The sequence below is a fragment of the Thalassophryne amazonica genome, chromosome 10, assembly GCF_902500255.1.
Source record: "Thalassophryne amazonica chromosome 10, fThaAma1.1, whole genome shotgun sequence".
NCBI classification, from domain to species: Eukaryota; Metazoa; Chordata; class Actinopteri; order Batrachoidiformes; family Batrachoididae; genus Thalassophryne; species Thalassophryne amazonica.
Window position 1 is genome coordinate 27,802,950 of NC_047112.1, and position 21,126 is coordinate 27,824,075.

Sequence of the window (21,126 nt, forward strand, 5' to 3'; positions counted from 1 at the left end):
TAATTTTTTTTAAACAAGACATGACGATATCTACATTGTCTGGTGAGAAGGTAACACTAAAAAGTTTAATTAATAATAACCCATCTGGCATAAATACATTCATCCTACCCACTGACTCAAATCCATTCAGATCAGTGGTCCTGCCAGGCAGACACGCAGAAAAAGTCAGGAACTATGAACCTTCATCCACCTCACTTGGTTAAGTGCGCTCAATACTCATGTTGCCAAAGTAAGAGACGATGGACACTTAGTTGTTAACTCCCTTAACGTTTGTGAGATTCTTTCTGTGGTTGGATCCACATGTGTGCTGATCCTGTTGTCTGTAGCAGAGCATGAGGCTGTAACAGGCTGCATGAGTGCACCTACAGTGGGAGCGACAGTCTCTAAGCGAAGTCTGTTTAAAAAAAAACAAAAAAAAAAAACAGGCTATGTGAACATGGAACTGCATTTCATCCACTCAGATTATGATTTTACTGCAATGGCACCAAAATTAACACAACTATCTGCTGTGTGGGCCGCCAGAAGAGGAGGTACTGCTGGTCCACCACCAGAGGGCGCCCTGCCTGAAGTGTGGGCTTCAGGCACGAGAGGGCGCTGCCGCCACGGACACAGCCGGGGGTGACAGCTGTCACTCATTATCTCATGACAGCTGTCACCCATCTACACTTCATCATACTACTCCATAAAACCCGGACGTCATCTCCACCTCATTGCCGAGATATCATCTACCTGTGAAGGTAATTCTCTGCTAAACTGAAAACACTGACTAACAGTCTGAACTTCTTTGCTGCCGTTTTCCTGTAAGTGTTTCCTTATCTGTGGGATTGGCGTTTGGTGTGATCAGCGATGGCTTCGCTTCACACCCCAACCAGATAAGTGGTTGACAGGAGCTGCACGTGTGTGTGATTAGAGGTGGAGGTGACTTTCCACCTTCTGACTGTTTTTGTTACTGGGTGTGCACACACCCACATCTCACTGTTTGTGCTCCTCACCAGCAGTACCAGATCCGACAGTCGGGGACGGTGATCACCTGGGAATTCGGGACTTGACGGCTCTAGTATTCACCAGGTTCGGTGGCGGCGGAAATCGTGTGGTTCCGGCTCTTCTCAGGACAGACGTCTTCTATCCTCGAGCCTGCCCACACGTCACCTTTGTGTATTGACTGCTATCATATTCTGAGATTGTCTGTATAGTCGTTGTGCACATTCACAACATTAAATTGTTACCTTTTGGCTCATCTATTGACCGTTCATTTGCGCCCCCTGTTGTGGGTCACTTTCCCCAACACTATCACTTTAAAAATAAGTCACCATGACATAAACACATTTACATAAAACAAAAAATAGCTAAGAACAGAATCAAATCAGTCCTCAACAATACAAAATCAAAGGATGGGCAAATACTATAAGGTAATAAGATAAGATAGCTGACAAAGGTGTTGTAAATTTATGCCCTTCTTTATTATATTTTTGTTGAGTGAATGGAGGACCCTTCAATCATACTGTGGAGGATAAAATGGTGCAAACATTTTAAAATAATACATCAATATCAAGAAAGAAGATATTCTTATTAACAACTGCATTCGTGTTGTTTTTCTTTTATAAGTTCCAAAATAAACATACCACCTTGTGAACACATAAACACTAAGTGGATTGAATGTATGAATAACTGCAATACATTGAGCGCAGCTATCAGACTGCAAGTCATCAGATGTGCTCAGTGGCTTCACTGATGTGTGAACTCCAGCTGTTGTGGGTGTATTAAGGCAGGGTTAATAATGTGTTTCATTGGGCTAACTCCAGCCACCAGTTTGACTTATGGCTATCGATTTGTGTGCTGGAGTGGAGAGAACGGCGAGCAGTTAGCTGTGATCTTTATTAATGTGGCAAATGATCAATCAATAAGCACTCAAATGCAAGCTGTGCCAAAAGGCTTACACAATGGGGTGCAATCTACACGCAGTAAATATAAAAACAGATGTCAGAATACAGCAGGTGGTATTAAGGCAGCTTACACCTTTTAGAGTTGAATACACTATAAATCACAAACAGCTTCTTTGCACAACTACAGTTACATTAGAAAGTGTGCTTACAAGCTGGAAGCATGCTCCATTACTGCTACACTCTCAACAACAGCAGGACTAAAGGTGGGGATGCACGTAATACCTGTTATGAACAGGCCCTCTGAAAGTTGGATCAAACTTGTGCGGCTCACCTGAAAAAAACAAGAAGATGTTATCAAGGTTATGTGAAAAGAGTATGATATATCAAAAAGGAAAACGGTTAATAAGTTCAAATACATAACAAGGAAACCTGCTAATCAAACAGTGAAAATATGCCAATGTACTGGGACATTCAGATCAAAGTATTTTATTTAGGTCAAAACAGTAATTTGTGGTTGCACAATTCTGGAGATTCCAACATGTGTGCTATTAGCATTAGCTTCTCCTTCCTGGTCAACAGGACCGATATCCAATCTTTATTCACTGGCTGCATGTACTAAGGTCAGCAAATGTGTGGAGAAAGTTTAACCAATTTGAGCTTTTGATTCAATGTATTTCTGAGCAAAATTGTCACAATGAGTCACATACACAGCAGTGGAGGCATCGCTTTGTTTTGCTACACTAATGTGAACACAGATTCAGGTATACAGTAGTGTTCAGAATAATAGTAGTGCTATGTGACTAAAAAGATTAATCCAGGTTTTGAGTATATTTCTTATTGTTACAAGGGAAACGAGGTACCAGTAGATTCTCACAAATCCAACAAGACCAAGCATTCATGATATGATTTATATGATGATTTATATCACCATTTAGTATTACTGCCATATCAGAATCCTGGTTACAAAAGGAAAAAGGTATTGATTTTGATTTAGATGATTATGAGTTGCATTATGTAAACAGGAAAAACAAAACAGGAGGTGGCGTTGCATTAAATATTCATAAAACAATTCAGTTTACGGTTGTAGAAAGTATGTCAGTAACAATAGATGGAGTAATGGAATGTCTGACAGTCGAAATATACAACAAAAAGAGAAAAAACATTATTGTAAGTTGTGTATATCGGTCACCTGGTTCAAGTATTGACATTTTTAATGAACAAATGGAAAAAATGTTTTCAGAAATAAGTACTAAAAACATATTTGTCTGTGGGGATTTTAACATAGATCTTTTGAATCCTGAAAAACAGAAATCAATAGATGCTTTTTCTGACACAATGTATAGTATGTCCCTTTATCCAGCAATTACAAAACCAAGCAGAATAACATCTCACAGTGCCACAATAATCGATAATATCTTTACGAATATTATTGAAAATCAAGTTATAAGTGGCCTGTTCATATGTGATAACACTGATCACTTACCTGTTTTTATTGTTTATGACTGTGACTTTAAAAAAAACTAAACATGACAGAGAAGTAGTCCATAAACAAATAAGAACAGAAGAAACAATAAATGCCTTCAACAGCAGTTTAAATACACAAGACTGGAACACAGTCTACAGTGAATCAGATGTAGATGGTGCATATAGCAATTTCATAGAAATTTTCTGCACGTTGTATAATAAACATTGTCCCCTTAAAGAATACTATAAAAATAAAAGATACAATAAATGTCCTTGGCTAACCAAAGGAATATTAAAAGCCTGCAAAAAGAAAAACAGCCTTTATAAAAAATTTATTAATTCAAAAACAAAAGAAGCTGAAACAAGATATAAAGTATATAAAAATAAATTAACAGAAGTCATCCGAATAAGTAAAAAGTTGTACTATAATGAAATTTTACAAAAACAATAAAAACAACATTAAAGAAACTTGGAACATTTTGAATAACTTAATTAAACCAGGATCCTCCAATATAAGATATCCAGATTATTTTATTGATAAAAATGTTCATGATTACAACATGAACAATATAGTAAATAGTTTTAATAAATTTTTTGTACATGTTGGCCCCGACTTGGCTGCTGAAATCCCAAGTCCAGGAATTCAGCAGTCCAATGAAACCATAAATAGAAACATAAATTCAATTTTTCTTTCAGCAACAAATGAACAGGAAATAAAAGACATTGTTAATAAATGCAGAAACAAACTATCTACAGACTGTCACAATATAGACATGGTATTAGTCAAAAAAGTCAAAACAACATCTCAAAACCTCTGACCTATATCTGTAATTTGTCATTACAAACTGTATGTGTTCCAAAAAAAATGAAAATTGCAAAAGTTATACCACTGTACAAAAATGACAATAAACATATTTTTACCAATTATAGACCAATTTCTTTACTCCCACAGTTTTCAAAAATCCTAGAAAAATTGTTTGACTCTCATTTGGAAAAATTCATAGAAAAATATCAGTTAATAAATGAAGGTCAATATGGCTTTAGAGAGAAAAGAACCACTTCAATGGCTATTATTGAGGCAATAGAAGAAATCACTAATGCATTGGACAGAAAAAGATATGCTGCTGGAATATTCATTGATCTTAAAAAAGCATTTGATACAATTAACCATTCAATTTTAATCAACAAATTAGAGAATTATGGTATCAGAGGAGTCGCAGGAAATTGGATAAAACGTTATCTTACAGATAGGGTCCAATACGTGAAAATGGGAAATTACAAATCCGAATGTCTTGGCGTTGCTTGTGGTGTCCCCCAGGGGGGAAGTGTTGGGTCCCAAATTGTTTAATATGTACATTAATGACATTTTTAATGTATCTAGATCACTGAAACTAATATTATTTGCTGATGATACAAATATATTCTACAGTAGTGATAATTATAATGAACTTATAAATACTGTAAATGATGAACTAAGTAAAATAAAAAAATGGATGGACAGTAACAAATTATCATTAAATTTAAATAAAACAAAAGCAATGATATTTGGTAATTATAAGATTTACAAATAAGCATAGACGGTGTCCAAATTGAAAATTTAGCTGAAAACAAATTTTTAGGAGTAATGATAGACAGTAAATTAACATGGAAAGCCCACATCAGACACATAAAAATGAAAATTTCAAAAGCCTCTCTATTATGAATAAGGTAAAGCAATTTCTTGATCATAACGTACTCCGTACATTATATTGCTCCTTAGTTCTCCCATACTTAACATATTGTGTTGAAGTGTGGGGTAACAATTATCAATGTTCAATACAACCACTATTTATATTACAAAAACGAGCAATAAGGATCATACATAAAGCTGGATTTTTAGAACATAGCAATAATCTTTTTATGCAATCAAAATTACTTAAATTTCATGATCTTGTAAAATATTATACATTATAGATTCTATTCAAGGTATTTAATAAGTCACTGCCAAGTAACATTCAAAAGTTCTTCTCAGTCAAAGAGTGTGCTCATAATCTTAGAGGTTTTGCTAAATTCACATTATTAAAAGTTAGAACCACCGGAAAAAATTTTCGCGTGTCTGTATGTGAAGCAAAGTTATGGAATGGTTTGGACGTCAAACTCAAGCAATGCCAAAATATTCATGAATTCAAGTCACATTATAAACAGAGGGTCTGGGATCGGTATAGAATGATTGAGACTCAACAATAAAAGCCATTTTACATTCATGGCTCTGTATCACAATTGTTGGTTTGTGCATTATATGTTTGTTTCCTTCATATGTTTGGTTCTTTATCGTAATTGGTATTGTTGCTCTCTTATCATTGTTGGTATGTGCATCATATGTTTGTTTTCTTTGCCGTAACTGGTATCGTTGATCTCTTACCATTGTTGGTATGTGCTTCGTTGCTTGTTTATCATATTGGTATTGTTTTTTTGCCGCTGTTGGTATCTATTGTGGGAAATTACAAGTATTTAAACGTATTATTTTCTTAATTTTCTATCTAACTGACCGGAAGCAGCTATGTACTTTATGTTAAATTTGAATAAAGAGGTGGGATTAAATAAGTTTTCTTCCTCCCACTCCATTTTGAGCGGATATAATGACCTGAGTTAATAGTAAATTAAATTTATTGTTTAATTTATTGTTCAATTGTTTTCCTGTTTTTTCTGTTTTGTTTTTCTGCATTTCTTATCCTCTTCTCAAATAAAAGAGATGATGATGATGATATGCACACTCTTAAGGCTATGAAATTGGGCTATTAGCAAAAAAAAAAGTAGAAAAGGGGGTGTTCACAATAATAGTAGCATCTGCTGTTGACGCTACAAACTCAAAACTATTATGTTCAAACTGCTTTTTTTAGCGATCCTGTGAATCACTAAACTAGTATTTAGTTGTATAACGACACTTTTTCATGATTTCTTCACATCTGCGAGGCAATAATTTTGTTGGTTTGAAACCAAGATTTTGCTCATTTACTCGTGTGCTTGGGGTTATTGTCTTGTTGAAACACCCATTTCAAGGGCATGTCCTCTTCAGCATAAGACAACATGACCTCTTCAAGTATTTTGACATATCCAAACTGATCCATGATACCTGGTATGCAATATATAGGCCCAACACCATAGTAGGAGAAACATGCCCATATCATGATAAATACATGGTAAATGTACTGCATTTATATAGCGCTTTTCCATCTGCATCAGATGCTCAAAGCGCTTTACAATAATGCCTCACATTCACCCCGATGTCAGGGTGCTGCCATACAAGGCGCTCACTACACACCGGGAGCAATAGGGGATTATGCTTGCACCACCATGCTTCACTGTCTTTACTGTGAACTGTGGCTTGAATTCAGAGTTTGGGGGTCGTCTCACAAACTGTCTGTGGCCCATGGACCCAAAAAGAACAATTTTACTCTCATCAGTCCACAAAATATTCCTCCATTTCTCTTTAGGCCAGTTGATGTGTTCTTTGGCAAATTGTAACCTCTTCTGCACATGTCTTTTATTTAACAGAGGGACTTTGTGGGGGATTCTTGCAAATAAATTAGCTTCACACAGGCGTCTTCTGTAACAGCACTTACAGGTAACTCCAGACTGTCTTTGATCATCGTGGAGCTGATCAATGGGTGAGCCTTTGCCATTCTGGTTATTCTTCTATCCATTTTGATGGTTGTTTTCCATTTTCTTCCATGTGTCTCTGGTTTTTTTGTCCATTTTAAAGCATTGGTGATCATTGTAGATGAACAGCCAATAATTTTTTGCACCTGCATATGTTTTCCCCTCTCCAATCAACTTTTTAATCAAACTACGCTGTTGTTCTGAACAATGTCTTGAACGTCCCATTTTCCTCAGGCTTTTAAAGAAAAAAACATGTTCAACAGGTGCTGGCTTCATCCTTAAATAGGGGACACCTGATTCATACCTGTCTGTTCCACAAAACTGACGAACTCACTGACTGAATGCCACACTACTATTATTGTGAACACCCCCTTTTCTACATTTGTTTTTACTAATAGCCCAATTCCATAGCCTTAAGAGTGTGCATATCATGAATGCTTGGTCTTGTTGGATTTGTGAGAATCTACTGAATCTACTGGTACCTTGTTTCCCATGTAACAATAAGAAATATACTCAAAACCTGGATTAATCTTTTTAGTCACATAGCACTACTATTATTCTGAACACTACTGTATATTTTAATTTAACCTTTATTTTACCAGGTTAGTCCCATTGAGATCACAATCTCTTTTGCAAGGAAGACCTGGGCAATATGCCCTTATCTTGATGGCGGACACAAAAATGAATTACACTGAGGACACAAATCTATCTGGAGCATGTCTAAGCACACAGTGCTACTTAAACGGTGGGACATACTGGTGCAAAACCAGGCACTAGTGAAAAGGGGTTGGATTTACAATGTGGACTGGGCATGTTGCAGTACAAACATAGTATCAACCCGTCAGAGTGGCACTTGCCTTGCCCTTTACACTGGATTGTGTCTGGCACACAGCACAAATAAATTACCTCTGGGGTGTTAACGCACTACCAACAACCTGTCAGAGTGCACAGCAGATAGTAGCCAACAAAGCTCCCTGAGGTGAAGCTGTGAACCAGCAAGGTTAAGTTTTGCTTTGTATTTTTTCCCCCCATTTATGTTGTTTATTTTGCAGCACACAATGTTGACTATGTCAGGGAAGCGGAGGATTTGAGATAGTGTTTTGTGTCCCATTATAAACACTATGGCTTCATTTTGCAACCTCTCATCACAGGTGGCAAATATGCACATGAGCAAGGTCCGACAGCTTTCAATCAATCAATCAACTTTTTTTTTATATAGCGCCAAATCACAACAAACAGTTGCCCCAAGGCGCTCTATATTGTAAGGCAAGGCCATACAATATAGCTTTGAACTGTACACTCAAAAAAACCAACATGGGTGTTGTTGGTTTTTATGTTACATGAACGTAAGTCTAACATGTAGCTTCTACAATATAGAATCAAGTTTTATAGGAGAACACATTCAAATCATGTAGTTTTAACATTACATGCAACAACTTAAAATGTAACTTGCTCAGTGAACATAATAAAAGTATGGAAAGTATTTCCACCCAAGTAAAATGCATTAATGTAGCCAATTTTGCTGAGTGACCTAAGTGTAAATTTGTTGGGTCAACATGATGAATTTGTGTTCCTGTTACTTTATTACCATGAGTCAAGCCAACTAGATTTGTAAGGGTAAATGTAAAAACAAACAAACAAAAAAACAGTAAGTCCCTTTGGCGGCTCACTTGCTTGCACTCAGGGTCGCCACAGCAAATCCAAGGTGGATCTGCATAAATTGCGCTGATCCAACACGGCAAAGTTACAACCCCAATTCCAATGAAGTTGGGACATTGTGTAAAATGTAAATAAAAACAGAATACAATGATTTCCAAATCCTCTTCAACCTATATTCAACTGAATACACCACAAAGACAAGATATTTAATGTTAAAACTGATAGACTTTTTTGTTTTTATGTAAATATTTGATCATTTTGAAATGGATGCCTGTAACATGTTTCAAAAAAGCTAGGACAGTGGTATGTCTACCACTGTGTTACAGCACCTTCCCTTCTAACAACACTCAATAACCGTTTGGGAACTGAGGACACTAATTGTTGAAGCTCTGTAGGTGGAATTCTTTCCCATTCTTGCTTGATGTACGACTTCAGTTGTTCAACAGTCCGGGGTCTCCGTTGTCGTTGCTTGGATGCAGCATGTGTTGCTCCAAAACCTGGATGTACCTTTCAGCACTGATGATGCCATCACAGATGTGTAAGTTGTCCATGCCATGGGCACTAACACACCCCCATACCATCATAGATGCTAGCTTTTGAACTTTGTGCTGGTAACAATCTGGATGGTCTTTTTCCTCTTTTGTCCAGAGGACACAACGTCCATGATTTCCAAAAACAATCTGAAATGTGGACTCATCAGACCACAGCACACGTTTCCACTTTGTGTCTGTCCATTTCAAATGAGCTCGGGCCCAGGGAAAGCTGCGGCGTTTCTGGATGTTGTTGATATGTGGCTTTCACTTTGCATGGTAGAGTTTTAACTTGCACTTGTTGATGTAGTGATGAACTGTGTTAACTGACAATGGTTTTCTGAAGTGTTCCTGAGCCCACGCGGTAATATCCTTTACACAATGATGTCGGTTTTTAATGCAGTGCCACCTGTGGGATCGAAGGTCACGGGCATTCAATGTTGGTTTTCAGCCTTGCCGCTTATATGTAGAAAGTTCTCCAGAACCTCTGAATCTTCTGATCATATTATGGACTGTAGATGATGGAATCCCTAAATTCTTTGCAATTGAACGTTGAGAACCATTGTTCTTAAACTGTTGGACTATTTTTTTCATGCAGTTGTTCACAAAGTGGTGATCCTTGCCCCATCTTTGCTTGTGAACGGCTGAGCCTTTTTGGGGATCCTACTTTTATACCCAATCATGACACTCAAAATTAGTATCCTCAGTTCCCAAACGTTTATTGAGTGTTGTCAGAAGGAAAGTTTATGTAACACCGTGGTAAACATACCACTGTCCCAGCTTTTTTGAAACGCATTGCAGGCATCCATTTCAAAATGAGCAAATATTTGCACAAAAACAAAGTTCATCAGTTTGAACATGAAATATCTTGTCTTTGTGGTGTATTCAATTCAATATAGGTTGAAGAGGATTTGCAAATCATTGTATTCTGTTTTTATTTACATTTTACACAAGGTTCCAACTTCACTGGAAATGGGTTGTAAGTTGACATGTAACTGTACTATTTTAAAAGTAGCTGTAACTACTTACATGGCAGGGGTGATGGCCAAGTGGTTAGTGCACTTGGTCTCAATACGAAAGGTTCCCAATTAAAACCCCACTCCATCCGCACTTCTCCAAATAATGTGGAGTTGCGTCAGGAAGGGTATCTGGTGTAGAACCTGGGCAAATTCAACATGTAGATCCACCTTAGATTTGCTGTAGCGACCCCGAGCACAAACAAGAGAGAAGCTGAAGGGACTTACTTTATATTTTTGTTACATTTACCTTTACAAATCTAGTTTGCCTGAACCATGGTAATTAGGTAACAGGAATGCAAATTCATCATGCTGACCCAACAAATTTACACTTAAGCCCTGTTTACACATAGACGGTAAGAGCTCCCGGAAGCGTCCCCGAAGAGTTTTTGGCCGTCTTAAGGATCACATACCGTTGTTAACGTCGGCACTAGGGGGCGTGGCTTAGTTCCGGCTTTACCGGGAATCATTGAAAAAATTATTCAACATGTCGAATAATTCCAGGAGCGCTCCCGGAGAATTCGCGTGACGACGGAGACAACGCGAACAACGGCGTTTGATACTTTTTAATCGCCGTTTCATCCTGCCCCTTCCTGTAGTGCCGCAGTTTACACCGCCATAATTGGCGGCCGGCGTTGTATCCCTAATCAACGGCGTGTAAAACGGCGATAGAGCCCACATCGGCGTCCTCAAGGGCGTTTTAACCGGCGACAGAGGCAGACAAAACGGCGGCACTAGCGGACAGTACGCCATTCTAAACACCACCTCCCGGTTAACGGCGTTCCAAACGGCCGATAGGCGGCGGTCAATATAAAAATGCTAGCGTGCTGCATGCAGGCCTCTCACTTGCGGCCAGCTCCAGATATTTTTGCAGAGAAGCTCCAGTATGCCTCCTAAAAGAAAATTGGCAGCGGCAAGGACTTACCAAGAGGTCTCGTTCAGAAGCAGAGGGTAGCCCTGTGGTGGAGGGGGAAAGGAAGGAGAAGAAGAGGCTGAGGATGATCTCCCTCCCCCTGAAGTGACAGAGGCTTCAGCCTATTATACTCTGGGGGCGGTGCCTATATGCAAAAGTTCCTGGAGTAACGCAGGATTTGCCTGGATAAACCCAGCAGTACACAGGGCATTATCGGCGGCAGCAGAACACCGCCGTTCTCACACGTGTCTTAACCTGCGATTGTAAAGGATAGAACTGGGTATTAACCCCCGTTGCCTGACGTGTGCCGGATGCTACGGCGTCAAAACGCCGCTTTAATCGGCGGATTTAGTGGCGTTTTATCCACATATTTGCGGATAGTACAGAGGCCAAAACGCCGGCGAAATGCCCCGCCCCTTTCCACCGCAAAAACAGCCGGAACTACCGCGAAATTCGGTCTACGTACTGCCCGCTGACAAAACCGTCTATGTGTAAACTAGGCTTTAGGTCACTCAGCAAAATTGTTTCTTGTGAGGTTAATGCATTTTATTTACTTGGGTGGAAATACTTTACATAATTTTTTTTATGTTCACTGAGCAATTTTTTTGAGTGCATATTGATATATGACAGAGGGTGAAAGAGAGAGAGAGAGCTCTTGTAAAATAAAGGAATATCATGTTGTGAACCCACTTCTGTGAGGCATGTCTGAGTGTTGCTCTTTTTAGTTTTAATAAAATAAAAAACAGACCTGAACATTCAATGTAGTTTTATGCTCTTGACAGTTTTATACAATGCTTTCCAGTGATGCTTTGCACCCAACCTCACCTCAGTTTAACACCAACACACCCACACAAACGCACAATAGCCATGGTATATGCCACCCTGAAATAAGTGTTCTGTTAATGTGCAATATCCACTGCCACTGTGAAATAGCCACGGCTTTCTCATTTTTATATATTTTTTTGCTACTACATTCTTAGTATTTTTTTTAACTTACGCTTTGTACATTCCTTTTTTACTATGTTAAATTTTATGTTTATTTTCGTTTTCTTTCCTGGACCTTGCAAGTCAGCAGGTTGTTTATTCATAGGTTTATATTTGCACTGAGAGGCTGAAATGATCCTTTCTGGTAGATTGTGCAATCTCTATATTAATAGCCAAGTGGCCTCTGTGTGCATGCGTGTGTATGGCTTTGATCACGGACAAACTGGGGAGAGCTGACATTTTCCATTTGGTATGTTTATGTGTTCTGTGTCAAGGATTTACGCTGCCAAAACGAAACATTGATGAGACTAATATTTTTGGAGAAACTGGAGCTTATAACAGTGAAGAATGGATGCTGATAATTAAATTCGGGATTCACACACGATTCCAGCAGGGGGTGGTAAATGATCTATATGGCTTACAATATGCTAAACCGTTATATTACACCTGAGGTACTTCATGAATGTGTTTATTAAATATGGATTGTTGAATAGAAATGTTTGTTATTGTTAACACTAATGTAACTAATGTATATATAGTATGCATAATTTGAGTGTATTTCATTGCTCATAAAATAAAGAAAAATTTAAAAGAAGTTTGGAAAATCCACTTTTTCCCATCACATATTATAACACAATTGGACCTCACTTTTTCAACCAGGTCATATTTTTTTCAAACCAACCTCAAGGCAATTGCATTGTGTGCTAGTCAATAGAAAACCCATGAAATGAAAAATTAAAAGTAAATAAAATCCCTTGAGTCAATTTTAAGTACAAAAAAATTAAATTAAAAATGACCCTTGCGGATGTTACGCTGTCAAAACCTAGTGGGAAATATAGATGGTTAAAAGTCGCATAAACTATAGCTAACATTTACACTTAGATGGGCATTCTACTTTGAAATATGTATTCTCCGATATACATCGTCAATTTGTATAAAAGATACGCGGATTAAGAAATTATAACAAGTTGAAAACAACCTGAGAATTGTCCGTCAAAAATAACATCCGCAAGGGTCCATACTCTTATTAATTTCACTTTCCATAATGGAAAAGTGAAATTTTTAAAGTTAATAGTTAATGAGTTAATAGTTAATGAGTTATCTTGAGCTTTGTGGTTTATGAAAGAAATACATATGTGTACTACAATTTTAGTTTGCAATAAAAACATGTAACTTGAAAAATTGACCTTTGTGTTACACTTTCATAACAGTTTAGCATATTGTGAGCCATATATGAAAAGGGAAGTGGCCTTTGTGTATGTGTATACATGTGTGCATGCATACATGTGTTTGTGTGTACTTTGGAACACACAGAAACTGGGGAGAGCTGAGAAACTGAGGAGTCATTTACCATTTGGCATGTTTATGAATTCTGGGTCAAAGATGAATGCCACCAAAATGGCACATTAATAGGACTAATCTTTTTGGAGAAATCACAGATATTACATAATAACAGTGAACACTGGACATTGATAATTACATTCTGGACTCACATGCCATTCCAAGTCATTATAGAAACTTTGCATAATTTATTACCACCCTTGAAAAATGTTAACTTATTTTATAAACAGTACCCAATCTAGAGCCTGTGAATCCCCATGGGCAAGGCGCTAGTTAGAAAATTTAATGGTCAATCTTTAAGCAAGTTGTAGTGACGGCACAGTTACTATGTTCAACTGAAACAGAAATGGACAGATGCCATGTCTGTTGGTGGTATATGAACAATATCATGTTGACATCTAAAATGTCTAGAACATTTTAGTGTCAACATGAAAAATGGCCTTGTAATAAGGATTTTGAGTTGGTTGGAACTTTACCAAGTTGCATTAAATATGTAATCATATCAGATCCATAAATATAACAACAGACTGTTGTGTTGGATGTTTTGCTTTGTAGAGAGTAATTTCACAAAAGCAAACCATACAGAGTTAGAGCATACAACCAAACTGCACCATTCCAGGCAGAACAATGGCACAATTTACATGCCCAAAAAATCAGATTAACACATCTGGATTTCTCCTCAATACTCCGATTTCTTCAGTACATGTATACCATTAATCTGATTTATTTTGTTCTTTTACATTTGCGCAAGTGTAAAGGCAAATGGCACTCACATTTCCAAAGGTGCAGCGGGACGCACTGCTGTCTTGTCGGGTCTCATAAAATCCTTCATCAGATCACAAAGTTCTGAGAGTTCGTTGTGAGTCCAAAAAAATTTACCAGGATGCACAAGTGTGCTTCACTGTCCCTGTGTGATGTTTCAACATTCTAAAGAGCAAATTTCTTGGTGATCTATGCCGTTCATAGACAAATATATTAAAGCTGAGTTTGCTAAAAGCATGACATCATATTTCATATGCGATGACATCAAGTCCGTGAACCTCCTCACTGAGGGAGAAAGAGAAGAGTCTACAGTCTATGCTTTTCTTTTCAAGAGCTGCCCTTTCTCAACTTCGAAAGAAATACATCTTATGAATTAACATCATGTAAACCAGGTTTTTCTGATTATCGGATGACTAAAGTGCATGTAAACACAAGAGATAAGATTATTACAGTTATCTGATTATTACAGTCATGTAAACACGTTCCGTAATCGGCTAATGGCCCGGTCACACGGCATACAACAATTCCTCAACAAAGGGAAAAAACTTAAAAAGTCACAAATCCTTGAGAAAAGGTGGACGAACGAGCTTTATCACCGAATAGCCTGCGAATCAAGAGCACAAAAGGGACTAAAGAGCAACAAAATGAAACCGAAGCTAATGATCTCGAGGCTTTAAACAAAACTCATCTCCGTTTTACTCTAATTTAAAAAAACAAAACAAAAACAAAAAAGCTTTTTTGCTGTGGTGGCTACTATTTCGCTGTATTATGTTATTAAGCCATATATAGATTTATAACAGAAAACTGTCAAAAGGGAAATAAATGTAAGTTTAAAGATGATTGAATATATCAGAGCAGTAAATTGATTAGTCCGTGTGAATGCCGCGCATTGACTCCCCATGTGCAGTTATTTACACCGGCTGCAACTGATCCACAATATGAATTCTACCTTGCAGAACAGCTCTTATATAGTCATCTGAATCATCTACTTGTTGCCACAAGGACGGAAGGGTTGGATTGTTATTCCTACATTCATATTGTTAATTAAAAAAATAAGCGCATGCAGGAAGCGATGGCTGCTGCTGATGCTGCGTTCAAGCACCATCAAAAATTATACCACTTTTTTATTGTTTCAAATTCAGCAGTTGCTTGTGGCAGGACCATGGTTTTCAATCAATCAATCAATTTCAATCAATTTTTTTATATAGCGCCAAATCACAACAAACAGTTGCCCCAAGGCGCTTTATATTGTAAGGCAAGGCCATACAATAATTATGTAAAACCCCAACGGTCAAAACGACCCCCTGTGAGCAAGCACTTGGCTACAGTGGGAAGGAAAAACTCCCTTTTAACAGGAAGAAACCTCCAGCAGAACCAGGCTCAGGGAGGGGCAGTCTTCTGCTGGGACTGGTTGGGGCTGAGGGAGAGAACCAGGAAAAAGACATGCTGTGGAGGGGAGCAGAGATCGATCACTAATGATTAAATGCAGAGTGGTGCATACAGAGCAAAAAGAGAAAGAAACAGTGCATCATGGAAACCCCCCAGCAGTCTACGTCTATAGCAGCATAACTAAGGGATGGTTCAGGGTCACCTGATCCAGCCCTAACTATAAGCTTTAGCAAAAAGGAAAGTTTTAAGCCTAATCTTAAAAGTAGAGCGGGTGTCTGTCTCCCTGATCTGAATTGGGAGCTGGTTCCACAGGAGAGGAGCCTGAAAGCTGAAGGCTCTGCCTCCCATTCTACTCTTACAAACCCTAGGAACTACAAGTAAGCCTGCAGTCTGAGAGCGAAGCGCTCTATTGGGGTGATATGGTACTACGAGGTCCCTAAGATAAGATGGGACCTGATTATTCAAAACCTTATAAGTAAGAAGAAGAATTTTAAATTCTATTCTAGAATTAACAGGAAGCCAATGAAGAGAGGCCAATATGGGTGAGATATGCTCTCTCCTTCTAGTCCCCGTCAGTACTCTAGCTGCAGCATTTTGAATTAACTGAAGGCTTTTTAGGGAACTTTTAGGACAACCTGATAATAATGAATTACAATAGTCCAGCCTAGAGGAAATAAATGCATGAATTAGTTTTTCAGCATCACTCTGAGACAAGACCTTTCTGATTTTAGAGATATTGCGTAAATGCAAAAAAGCAGTCCTACATATTTGTTTAATATGCACTTTGAATGACATATCCTGATCAAAAATGATCAGGATATTTCATGTTATTTTTGGTAAAATAATTAATTGTTTCCACACAAAAGATTAATTCTGGCCTATATAAGGTGCCTGAGCCCAGTGAAGCTGACCCCCCACACAGATAAAAAATAAAAAAAATCCAGGTAAACAGGCTCAGTTTGCCCTATAGTTTCTGACGGTACAGGAACTAAATGCTAACATTACAAAAACTAAGCAAACGATAAAAAACAGTCAAGAACTACCACCAAACAAAATACGGATGAATTTTCAGCGGCATTCATTCAATTTTTTTTTTTTTGACAGTTTAAAAATCCTGATGAAGCACCAGCTGTAGGAACGAAGTTGTGCGAAGGTTAAACAATGTCAATGAAAGTCCAGATTTCTTGTTTCGTTTGGGCTTCATTGACCTTCGTGAAGTGCTGTGTGACTGTGCCTTAACCCTCTCGGGTCCGAGGGCATTTTTTGGACAGTTCACTTGCCTGGCATAAATGTTTTATTATTGCTGTTAACAGCTGTCCCTGCATTCCACAATCAAGTTGTATGTCTCTTTTTTTCAGGACAACCTGTGCTTTCATAATATATATATATATATATATATATGCTTTTGTTGTGTTTTATAAGCGTAATAAAAGTTTACAATCAGAAATAAGAAAAGAAAAAGTAAAGCGGCAATAATTTTCCACACACATTTATTCAAAACACAAAGCAAACTATAATAAACAACTGTTTTGACATTTTATAAAGGTAATTTGGGCTCTTGTGTGAAAGACTGTAGAACAAAAAGGTTCAAACAATAAACACAAATGCACATTTTGAACAATATATACAAAATGGTCTATGTGTTTTGTTTGTCTTCATCTCAAAGCAACTTCTGTCTGCTATTACACAAAGGTTACATCACAAACTTCTACTTCTACTGGGTTTTGGAGTGTTCTGTGCTGCTCCTAAAGCAGCTTTAATTCACACTTTGGCCTGCTTTGGCTCCTTACAGTCTGAGGAGCGGCCCTCCCCCTCACTCCATTGATATGGTAAACATTGCTTTACACCAAGAAAGCAACAGAATTATCCAGTAAAGCCCCTTTCACACCAGGGCTGCTCCCAGTTGCTCCCTGTGGCGTCATGACGACGCAGGAATTTCTGCGTCAGGTGCGGACAGCAGGGGGCAGAGAGGAGGTGAGAACGCAGCATGTTTTGAGCAGCACTTCACCCATGGACCCCACACATGAATACAGCATCACACCAAAGCCTGCTGTGCCATCCAACTAACCAGAACAAACTAACTAGGCCATTTCACAGCATTCGTTTCTAAGCAGAGATGAAAAGCGGGAATGAAACGGAACAAGCATGTGAAACTCTCAGTGAGGAATGAATCATAATAAATCATTTTAAACTACGCTACAGCCAAGTAACTTATTTTGGGTCACAGTAAGGATCTGCCATTTGACCCAGCAGATCAAACACTGAAGCATGGTTCCAAGCACAATCAGCCACCCAAGTCCCAAACTCCATCTGTGTGTACTTGTAGGTGTTACAGAGCTGATGGATTTGTATTCATCACTGACTGATGTGATGTTCATGTGCTTCTGTGCATGCACTGCCTCTGCTGCATTTTGCAACTTGCTATGATGTGTTTGAGAGGACCTATTAATCATCACACATGCAGTGAAATATCTCCAAGCAGATGGGGTAGATTGAGGGGCAGCATGTGTGGGCCTACCGCTCATATCCCATAATGATCCTACTGAGAGACATACAAGTCTGTCTTCATTCTAGAAGTGAGGAATGAGTAGAACGTACTACTACACACACGCAAATGTGAAGAGCCTGTTCCAAATATAAACACCTATAATGTGAATAAAGATAAAAGTAAAAAATATTTTCAGTAAATCAGATGAAAAGACCATCACCAACAATGAAGTTATCATAATTATTCTCTGGGTCACACATTATGCATCCATCCCACATGAAAAAAAAACAAAAACAATTCTAAACAGGTAAAACAGTCACATATAAGCACCGTATAAGTGTATAAGCAAAATGAGCGGCATTTTTTTTTTTTACTAAAAAGAAGTCATTCTCAAACATAAGAATGACACAGAGCCACGCTGAAATCTGAAAATCTTCTGGGCCCAGCAGACAAATGTGTATTGTGTTAAATTACTAATTCAGTGGCTTCATTTTATTACTTCTGATCACATATTTAAAATGAAAGGCATCAGAAAAATGAAGCATAGCCTCTGCACAATGAGACATGTTTATCCTCTGAATTATGATTCCTTATTGTGAGCAACACACGCACTGAGATTCGAGGGACCCCACACAGTCGAGTAAGTGTTATTGTTTAATGACTTCATCATGAAGTCACTTAAGCCAGTTGATCATAGATATTGTAAAAAATCAATATGAGCTTATGATCAAATCTCCAGCCATACTGACAGCAGTGAAACGTATTATTATGGTAAACATATTTTGGGCCTATGTTTTCCATGACCTTGATCTTTGACTAATGTGTTACAAAGGTTAATCAGGTGGAAACACTGACCCAAGTAATATTCCCATTCCAAGTTTGATGAAAAGCATCCCATCTGATTTTATCTATTTTGTTCTCTCTCTCTCACACACACACACACACACACACACACACACACACACACACACACACACACACACACACACACACACACACACACACACACACACACACACACACACACACACACACACACACACACACACACTAGCAATTACAATACCCTGCTTGTGCAACAGAATAGAGCAATTACCACTGAAATTGTTGGGTAATTCTAAAGTGCATTACAAAATTGAAAATCAATAATTTATTTGTTTACTGTTAATAACATCTCACAGCCCACCTGCAGTACCTTCATGTCTCACTGGGGGGCCATAGCCCACACTTTGGTAATCGCTGCTGTAGCTGCCCCATCACACATTCGAAAGATTAAGAAAAAAAAATAGAGTAATGCTAGATCCTATTGTCTTACGTGCAATTTGTACATGTTCAATAAAGCCCCTCTATCAATCAATTAATCAAAAACAATATTTATGTTTTAATGGCATCTGCAGGAGGCATAAACATGACCTTTTGCCAAGAGCCGAAGCTGTGCAAATCAAGGAATATTTGTAGATCACCCTCTGTGCATTTGCAGACCTAAATGAGACAAATTTAACTCCATAGGAAGTTAGCTTGAGTTAGCAGAAGTTAGCGTGCACGGCAACATCACAAAATGTCTTGTAAATAACTCCAGAGGTTTTAACAGGTTACAAAAACACAAATACCAATAATCACTCAATACTCAATAGCCTTGAGATAACATATGACAGAGGATATATGAGGTCTGTTAGAAAAGTATCCGACCTTATTATTTTTTTAAAAAAACCATATGGATTTGAATCACGTGTGATTGCGTCAGACAAGCTTGAACCCTCGTGCGCATGCGTGAGTTTTTTCATGCCTGTCGGTTGCGTCATTCGCCTGTGAGCAGGCTTTGAGTGAGGTGTGGTCCACCCCTCTCGTCTATTTTTTATTGCGAATAAATGTCTGAACGATTTGGAGCTTTGCTGCATCAATTTTTTTTCCAGAAACTGTGAGAGACCTCCAGGTGGACACCGTTCGAAAAATTAATATGGCTTTCAGGGACGATTTTATGGGGATTAAACAGATTACGGGGTGTTACTGCCGCTTTAAGGACGGCCCACAACTGCTGAGAGTGCGGCGCGCTCCCAGCCCCCATCGACAGGCTGACACCCCGCTGGAACAACCAGATCATTTCCAACGTGAAAGCTTTGTTGATCCGGGACCTCGTCTGACTTTCACAAAAAGGCAGAAGATGTAGACATCAGCACTTTTTCCGGCACACTCCACCGTTACAGGAGTTTTTTTTTCATGGAAAGAAAAGCGGAGGGACGCGCCACGGCTCCGTTCATTACGCGGGACAAAACCACCTCGGTGTTGGTCTCTTAGGACAGCTTTCAGGTGGATTTCAGACGGATTCCGGTTGCTTTCCAGTCGTGTGAATATCCAATTGTGATTGTGCATGAGCTGGACATGCCAGAACATGTCCCGTGAGGCTTCATCATGGCGTTGCTTTGCGCCGAGCGGCTGCACCGCGACGCGCGGTTGAGCAGCTTCTCTTTCCATGACAAAAACTCCTGTAACAGTGAAATGTGCCGTTCATCTTTAAACTGGACGCTGTCTTGATCCGGTATGTCATCTGACTAGCACAGGAATTGTGAAAAGACGTGGACATCGGCACTTTTTCTGGCACATTAAGACAGACGTGCGTCCAGTCACACGACTGGAAAGCAACCGGAATCCATCTGAAATCAACCTGAAAGCTGTCCTGAGAGACCAACACCGAGGTGGTTTTGTCCCGCGTAATGAACGGCTCCGTGGCGCGTCCCTCTGCTTTTCTTTCCATGAAAAAAACTCCTGTAATGGTGGAATGTGCTGGAAAAAGTGCTGATGTCCACGTCTTTTCACAATTCCTGTGCTAGTCAGATGACATACCGGATCAAGACGGCGTCCAGTTTAAAAATGAACGGCACATTTCACTGTTACAGGAGTTTTTGTCATGTAAAGAGAAGCTGCTCCACCGCGCGTCACAGTGCAGCCGCTCGGCGCAAAGCAACGCCGTGATGAAGCCTCACGGGACATGTTCTGGCATGTCCAGCTCATGCACAATCACAATCGGATATTCACACGACTGGAAAGCAACCGGAATCCG

At 38.8% G+C, this 21,126-nt stretch overlaps 1 protein-coding gene across 4 annotated transcripts in view; it reads right to left on the reverse strand.

Moving 5' to 3' along the window:
- Positions 1–21,126, reverse strand: part of slc44a5b (solute carrier family 44 member 5b) — a 172,097-nt gene that overhangs the window by 72,817 nt on the left and 78,154 nt on the right. For all 4 annotated transcript variants that reach the window (XM_034179639.1, XM_034179641.1, XM_034179640.1 and 1 more), the window contains exon 2: positions 2,166–2,214. In XM_034179639.1, the coding sequence (XP_034035530.1) occupies positions 2,166–2,214 (49 nt within the window). The remainder of the gene's footprint in view (positions 1–2,165; positions 2,215–21,126) is intronic.